This window comes from Zosterops lateralis (assembly GCF_965231275.1).
Source record: "Zosterops lateralis genome assembly, chromosome: 27".
Classification (NCBI taxonomy): domain Eukaryota; kingdom Metazoa; phylum Chordata; class Aves; order Passeriformes; family Zosteropidae; genus Zosterops; species Zosterops lateralis.
In genome coordinates this window covers 5,207,959-5,216,288 of record NC_139787.1, presented here as the reverse complement: position 1 = coordinate 5,216,288, position 8,330 = coordinate 5,207,959, and the positions used below count along the sequence as shown (strand labels likewise).

Sequence of the window (8,330 nt, the reverse complement as noted above, 5' to 3'; positions counted from 1 at the left end):
CTGCTGCAATTCCATCCCTGCCATCCCTTGCATTTGCCCTTCTCATGTTTGGGCCATCCCAGCCCCTCCCCGTTGCTCCATGCACCCCAGGAGTCCAGGGAGTGAGTTCAGGGAGGGAGGTGGGGGAGAGAGGGAGGGAGGGAGGGAGGGAGGGAGGGAAGGAAGGCAGGAAGGCAGGCAGGAAGGCAGGAATGTAGGAAGGAAGGAAGGAGTTGTTCCTTCTGCAAGCTCAGGCAGGCAGTGGCCGATCTCAGCACTGCCAGCAGCACCTTCTTAGCAGAGACATTCCTGTGGGTGATTTTCTCTTTCTGAGTGGAGGGAAGAGGGATGAGGACCCTCAGTGTGGCTTCACACACTGGGCTGGGCTGGTGCCAGGTGGGTAGACCGCCTGAAATATGTGGGAGCTGAGGGAGGTGGATGCCCTGTGCAGCCTCACATGTGACCTCCACTTGTGCCCACCCACCCGTGAATGTTGGGCACTCACAGGAGCAGTGCAGGGAGGGACACACGTGTGGTTGCCCAAGGGTGGGGTCCCCCACTGCCCCCCACTTCCCCCAGAGCCCCTCAGTGCCCATGTGTGCCCCGAGTGTCACAGCACATTCCCGTAGATGTCACTGAGTTCCCGCTGTCGCCCATGGGGTCCCCGCAGCTCCGTGTAGGTCACCTGGGGATCCTGGAATGTGGTGGCACGGGGGGACACTGCGAGAGACACTGGCTGTGGGATCTGGGTGGGGGTGACACTCATGGGTGACGTGTCCCTGTGTGTGTGTCCCACCCTGTACTCACCCCCCATCTGCTTGGTGCCCACGACATGGGTGTACAGCACCTCCCCCTCCTCTGGGGGGGCCGGGGGATCCAGGGGGGCCCTGCAGGGATAAAGGGGATGTGTGGGAGGGAATGAGAGGTCTTGGGGGTTGGCATAAAAGTGGACAGTGTGGTTTGAGCCCTCCACTCACCTTTCCTGGTGTTTCCTGGCAGCTGCAAAGGAAAGAGGGGAGGGGTAACTGTGGGGTCCCCAAGGCCACCTCAGGAATCCTGAAACCCCACTGGACCCCCAGTTTCTCCCAGGACCTCTGAGCATCCCTTGATGCCCTCCAGAACCCTTGAACAACCTCAGTACTCTGGAGCCCCCAAGAAGCCAATTGAGCCTGGCAAATTCCCACATGATCACTGAAAGAACCCCCAACATCCCTGCAAGACCCTCCAACACCACACCAAGTCCCTGCGGACCCTGAGCAAAGGTCCTGAGAACTACATGCTGATGAGTAAGGGCCTGTGGGTGCTGCCCATCACCCTCACATTCCAGGTGGCCTCCCACCTCCCCAGGACCCCCATTGCCCCCATTGTCACCCACCCATCTTGTTCCACCGGTGCCAGCCCACAGCAACACCCACGAGCAGGGCCAGAGAGAAGAAGGACCCACCAACCCCTGCGACAACTGCTGGGGACAGAAGGGACAAGTCAGAGTCACTTTTCACTCTGAGGGTCCTGCAATCCCAATGACCCTGTGTGACCCCACCTCTGTTCCAGTGTCCCTGCACTTTCACCACCAAGGCCAGCTCAGGGCTGAGTGCCCGGAACACGCGGTGCCCGTCCTGTCCCAGCTGGTTGGTGGCCACGCACTGGTAGATGCCCGAATGTCCCACATCGACGTCCCCAAGTTCCAGGACAGGACCCTGGGCCAGCTCCTGCCCATTGTGCAGCCAGGTGAAGGTGACAGGGGCTGAGCCCACCTGCACCGAGCAGCGTAGGATCATGGGGTCATCTGAGCACACTTGGTGTGACAGAGGACTGGGGGTGATGGTGACATTGGCCAAGGGCACTGTGGAGACAAAGAGAGAGCTGAGGCTGGGGAAGGGGTTGTCACCCAGCATGGGGAGATGAGGAAATCTGTGGGGTGGCACCTGGAGACAGAGGGTCTTCTTCAGCCAGGACAGTGACCCCATGGTGGTGGAGCCATCATGTGCTGTGGGATGGGGGCATGTGATGGATGAGGGGTGAGGGATGAGGATGGGGGTGAGGTGAGGATTGGATGAGGGCTGCTGTGTCCAAGGCCGTCCAAGGTGATGGCCGTCACCTTGTGGGGGATGTGAAATGGTATGGGTGGAATGTGATGGGTCTGATGAGGCATATCAACGGGGGCATCATCCTAGTTCCAAGAGTCTCACTCCCCTGGGAGGGTCACACTCAGTAGGGTGAATGTGACCTGATGGGGAGTGGGGCATGTGACAGCTGGCATTAGGGATCCATGGCCTGGATGTCCTGGGTGGGGATACCTGGAGCCAGAGGGTCCCAGTTCCCCTGGGCTGTGACACCCAGTGGTGGAGCTGTGACCTGGGATGGGTTGGGATGGTGGAGGAGGGTTTAAGTGGAACGGGAATGTGTGGAATTGGGGATGCTGTGGGTGAGATCACCCTCAGCCCAAGGGTCCAGCTCGCCCAGGACAGTGATGTTCAATGTGGGGCTCTCAGCCACACTGTCCCCATTGCTGGCCCAACACTGGTGTGGCAGCTGTCCTAGGCCCCATCATGTGGCAACTAAAGGTGGGTGCCAGTGCCCAGCATTGTCCCTGAGCCCTCCCAGTGCCAGGAAAAGGAGAGGGGACCTGTCCCTGTGGCCACCATGCATCTCAGCACCAGGCAGTACTCCGGTGCCACTTGTCCCTCAGGGGGGCTGCACCCACAGGTATACCCCGGAGAGTGGGACCCATGCAGGGGGCCACAGGAGGGATTGGAGACACGGCAGGAGTGGGGGACACCAGGGGAATAGTGAAGGACTCAGGGTGGGGGAGGATCAGAGAGGGGTAGGGGATCCCAGGGAGGAAGAAGGGGGCCCAGAGATGAGAGAGAGGCTTAGAAAGAGCTGGAAGAGACCCCAGGGAAGGGTGAGAAATTCAGTGAAGCGATAAATGGAGAGGGTTGAAGAGAACCACAGGGAATGTTCTGGGGACCCAAACGAGGATGGTACGACCTGTGGACATTGGAGGGACCTCTGAGAGGGAGAGGTGCAGCTAGGGAGCGGTGCAGGGATCTGCTGAGGGATGCAGGCAGCAGGGAAGGTGATGGGAGGACCCAGGTAGGGACCCGGGAAGGCAGGGCAGCATGCAGAGGGGTTGGGCAAGGATGGGAGACCTGGGAGGGCTGTGGGGGCTCCCCGTGCCCATCCCCGCACTCACTGCACACCGTGACGCGGAGCTGGGCGCTGCTTTTCTGCACGTTCTCCCCCTCGGAGTGCACCTGGCAGCTGTAATTCTCCAAGTGGGAGACCCCCACAGCGGGCACCAGGAGCTGTGGGGACCCCTGTGGGCCCCCCACCAACTGCCCATCCCAGTAGAAGAGGTGCAGGAGCGGGGCTGGGGGCTGCAGGGGGCTGGGGGTGCTGAGGCAGCTGAGATTGAGGGGGGATTCCTCAATGGGCTCAGAGGGACCCTCCAGCACTGGCACCATGAAGAGCTCTGGGAAGGAGAGGGGAATGGGGGGCCATGGTGACCCCAATGCCCTGGGGAGGGGCTGTGGGGGTGTTGAGGTGTGAGATGTGGGGTGTTCACCATGCACTGTCACTGTCACCAGCACCGAATCCTGCCACCTCTGTGATACCTTGGAGTCCACCAAGCCCTGACAGTGGTAGTGGCCGCTGTGGTTCAGCTGCAGAGGGGACAGGGACAGCTCGGTCCCTATGAGGGGCTGCCCCAGATCCTTCTTGTCCTGATCGAATCGCACCCTGGTGACTGACATGTCCCACATGACCCAGCAGTGCAGTGTCACTGTGTCCCCCTCCAGCAGCGTCTGTGCTGGCACCTGCAGCACCAGCTGGTCTGTGGGACAGGAGACTCCCATCACACTGAGGGGCTCAAGACAAGTCCAAGGTGGGTGCCCATGGCACTGGGGACTTCTGGGTGGAGTCTCCATTGCAGGGCACGATCCCAGGCACACCAGGAGCAGCCCTGTGGCACAGGTGTCGCCACAGGGGTTCCATCACACTTGGATGAACTGGGATGCACTGGGATGTCCCTGAGTGCAGGGGACAGGCTCTTGCCACACGAGGGGTGTGAGACCACCCACGGAATGGAACCCACCCAGACCTATCAGGGGTGGGTGACCAAAGGGGGCCACCCTAATAATTTAAGATCTCCCCTCACCATTTAAGATCGTCACAGGAGGGCTGAGCCCACTGCTGGGTCTGTCACAGGTGTAGGTGCCACTCTCGGTGACAGTGAAGTGAATGGGTCCCTCCTGCCACCAGTGCTGCTCATCCTTGTACCAGATGGTGGTACCAGCAGTCCCTGAGCCCTGGCAGGTCAGTGTCACCCGGTCCCACAGCACTGCTGGCATCCAGGGGGGGTCCACCAAGAGCTGGGTGGTCTGGGCCCCTGTGGGTGACAGGGGACACCAGCCTGCCAAAGCCAGTGTGGGCCTTGGGACACTGGAGTGGGGACATGGCATCTGCCGATGACACACCAGCGAGGCCAAAGGTCTGGGCTGGAAGGGAGAAGGGACAGGGCTGGGTGGGGGTGGCCCTGAAGGGACAGTAGCACCTGGGGGGATGAGCTTTGGTGTCTGTTCCCAGACTGCCCCCAATGGAACACTGGTGTAGCATGGAGGTCTTAAGGACAGGAAGACCTTGGTCACCCCTGAGCTGAGGCAGGACACAGGGACACTGTGGACACCCAATGCTCCTACAGGTCACCTTCACCATCCTCAAAGCCTGTCTCCACAGCTACATCCCCATGGTGCCATGCCTGTGATCCCATTCCAATGGCACCTGTCCCCATGCCCCATCTGCATGGCAAGTGGCCCTTGTCCCTGTCCCTGCATCCCTGTTCCCTTGTCCCTGTCCCCACAGCTCCTCCAGCCCCAAGGTTCCTTTTGCCAATCCTTGTCCCCGCATCTCTATCCCCCTGTTCCTGTCCCCACATCCCAGTTCCCTCTTCCTGTCCCCTTGTACCTGTCCCCAGAGCCACCCCACAACCCTGATCACCTCATGCACTGGCTCTGCTGGCCTTGGGGATATCAAGAGACCCCACAGCCCCCCTGTGCCCCCTCCCAAACGGTCTCTGCCTCACCAGGGCCCATCCCCACAATGTCAGGCCCGTGCCTGGGGCACTCACCCCACAGGAGCAGCGCCACCTTCCCGGCCATCCCCGTGTCCCTGGCCATCCAGGCTGGCTGTCACACACTGATAGGGGCCGCTCTCTTCTGGGTGTCGGGTCTTCAGTCAGGGTGGGAGGAAGCGAGGTCAGGTGTCATCATCATCGTGCGTAGGTGGCACCTGGTGGGGGCAGGGCGGCCACAAGCTGGGGATAGGCTGGGGGCAGGGTGGGGACAGGCTGGGGACAAGGGTGGGTGGCACACGGTGGGACATGGGGTTCTCAGGAGTGGGGGGCTCAGGGGGTTTGGGGAGCCAGGGCTGAGTGTCCAGGGAAATGGAGGGTCCTAGGGCTTTGTGGACTCAGGGATGGGAGTCTATGAAGAATGTGGGCTCCAGGGATTTGGGGTCATGAGAAAGGGTGTCCTAGGGATGAGGATGTCAGGAGAATGGGAGTTACATGGGAATGGTGGGATCCTGGGAAAATCAAGTTTTTGGGTGAAGGGGGATTGTAGAGGATGGAATTTGGGGGACAGCGTTCCTTGGGAATGGGGGTCCTGGGCCATGGAGATCCTGGGAAGTGGCAGCCCATTAATGGGGGTGCCAGGGAGGGGGAACAAAAAGAATGGGGGTCCCACAGTTGGGGTCTCAGGGGAATGGAGGTCCCAGGGATGACCAGTGGCCAAATGGGCCCATGAGTCATGGCTCTCTCCCTGAGTGTCTCAGATTTTGGGGTGACCCAGGGCCCAGAAGAGCCCACCCAAGGTTCTTGTGGTTTAGGAGGGTCACCCTAGGCAGATTCCAAGGGTCTCTGGATCTGTGTCCCCCCAACCCCCAGTGATATTTTCCCCTCTTCATTTCCATTTCCATAATTTTTCCTCAGTTTAGCATGTCTCAGTTCCTGGCTTTACGATCCTGGGGAGCTCCTGTGCAGGGAACAGGGTGGGGGGACACCGTGGTAGGGGGAAAACGGGTTTTGAGGCTGCAGCAGGAGTTTTGGTTTCTGTGGGTGATGGGGGTGCCCAGCTTTGCTCTCCCAACACTTTCTCTGTCCTTCAGCAGAAGAAAGGTGCCATTGATGCAGGAGGGACGACTTCTCTTATCTGGATTTATCCAGGATGGTCATGTCCTGTTCAGGGGTGTCCCTCTTCTGGGAGTGACACATCCTAGGGGTGTCCAGTGCCAGGGGGGGACACATGCTGCCCACAGGGGTCCTGTCCAGGGGGATGGAGGATCTGGGTGGGTCCAGACTTCTCTATTCCTGTTTGAACACTGCAGGATCTGAGTCGGCAAGAGCAGCTTGGGAATGGAGCCCCAGGCAGGAAGGAGCTCCCCAACTCCTCCTCCTTGAAGCCAGTGCCCATCCAAGTGTGGGGCCCAGCCATGACCCAGCCCCAGTGCACAAGGATGGGCATTGGCCAGCCCTGCTCTGGCCAGCCCCAGCTGGCAGCCAGGACCTGAAGGGTCCCCCCCTGTCCCCTTGGCTTTGATTCTGGCAGCTTCAGAGCTGCTGCAAAGGTGAGAATTCTGTGGACAGAAAAAGGCGTGGCTGTGGTTTGCTCAGGCCTGTGCAAGAAGCACAAAAGCCAATGGGAGCCCAAGCAGTGGCTCTGTGAGGGCCTTTGATGGTTTTCAGAGCAGGGCTGGCTGGAAACCCCCCTGCAGGGACAGCTGTGAGGGAACCAGTCCAGAAATGCAGCAATTGATCATTTTGTCCCTCTCAGCAAGGAGCTGAGACAGCCCCAGGCAGTCCCACATCCATCTGCTCAACAACCTGACTGGGACCCTCCTTCTTGAACAAATCCTGCAGCCCTTTGGAACTTCCCAGAAAGAATGTTTGGGTTCTGGATGTGGGTACCTAAAGAGAGGGAAAGGTGTGGAATAATTGAGCAGGGACTCCACAAGTGGATCTGGGGAACAGGGGTGTCCCAGCAGGAGCAGGGAGTGCCCAGGCAGGGGAATTCAGGGCAGGGTGGAGTGCATGTACCTGGGAAGCAGACCCTGATAGACACACGGGCATTTCCATGGATTCCACACTCTGTGTTGCCCACAAGCAAACGCTGCTGTGGGATGCATTGTTGGGCTCCTAAAGGGAAGCAGTAAGTTACATTTCTCTGTGATTTGTTTGTGTTTTTACTGTGAGTCACTTGTTGGGAGAGCAACGATTAAAAGGATTCTATCAACCAGATCATTTTCTACAGTGTCTGATTTTGGCGGAGGTTATTTTTTAATTGGAAAAAATGCTGTGGGAAAAGATTTTTGCCTTTATTTCCTGGATGTCAAATATTATCTCAACCAACTGGGTATCAGGGAATTCAACCAAATTTAGTCTGGCATTTACCATCATCAGGACAAGGTCGTACAAGGTACCCCCTTAAGTTTCGTCATCCCAGAAGTCACAGGGCCCTACTGGGGACAGCAGGAATGCTCAGGGACCCCCAAGGACTGAGGTCCCAGGGATGTGCCACCTCTGGGACAGGAATCCCCAAGGACATGGCACCCGCAGAACGACAGACCCTCCTGGGACAAGACCCTGGGACAAGACCCAGGCATCACCCAGAGGCTCAACCCTGGGGTGGCCCCCTGGCCATGAGCACACTGTGGGGGCTGTGCTGGGCTCTGAGTCACCCCAAAATCTGTGGCACCCAGGGAAGGAGACCCCCATGCCCACCCAGCCACTGCCCATCCCTGGGACCCCCATTCCCCTGAGAAATCAACCATTCAATTGGTCAATCCTCCCTGGGACCCCCATCCCAGGACTCCCATTGCCCAGGACCACCATTGCCTTGATCCCATCCCATGGGCTGCTTCTTCTTTCAGAAGCTCTCTTCCGAAGGGTCCCCTTTTTTCTCCCTGAGCCCCCAAATCTGGGACCCATATCCCATCACTGGAAATCCCTGATGGCCATGTTCTCCCAGGACCCCATCCCTGAATCCCCCCTGGCATGGAGCCCCCAATTCCCCTGGACCCCCATTCTCCTGGACACACATCCTTGGTTCCCCTCATCCTCTGAGCCCCCCCACTCCTGGGAACACCATCCCCCCCTGAGCGCCCAGGCTATCACATCATGTCCCCAGCCTGGCCCCTACTGTGTCTCTACCTTTCCCCCACCCTGCCCCCACCAAGGGCCACCTACACGTGGGGACGAGATGTGACCTCGCTTCCTTCCTCTTCATCCGAAGAGCTGCCACCCAGGGGACCGGTGGCCACAGCAGTGAGTGACAGCCAGTCCACATGGCTGGGGA

General features: G+C 59.3%; 1 protein-coding gene across 1 annotated transcript; it reads right to left on the bottom strand.

The window, feature by feature from the left end:
• Window positions 1–589: 589 nt before the first annotated feature.
• Window positions 590–3,734, bottom strand: LOC310919503 (uncharacterized protein; the record flags this gene model as incomplete). The annotated part of the gene is made up of 7 exons (XM_083878869.1): window positions 590–699; window positions 787–866; window positions 957–978; window positions 1,355–1,441; window positions 1,520–1,822; window positions 3,176–3,287; window positions 3,597–3,734. The coding sequence occupies 7 exons, from the start codon at window positions 3,732–3,734 to the stop codon at window positions 590–592; spliced, it is 852 nt and encodes a 283-aa protein (XP_083734995.1).
• Window positions 3,735–8,330: the final 4,596 nt, after the last annotated feature.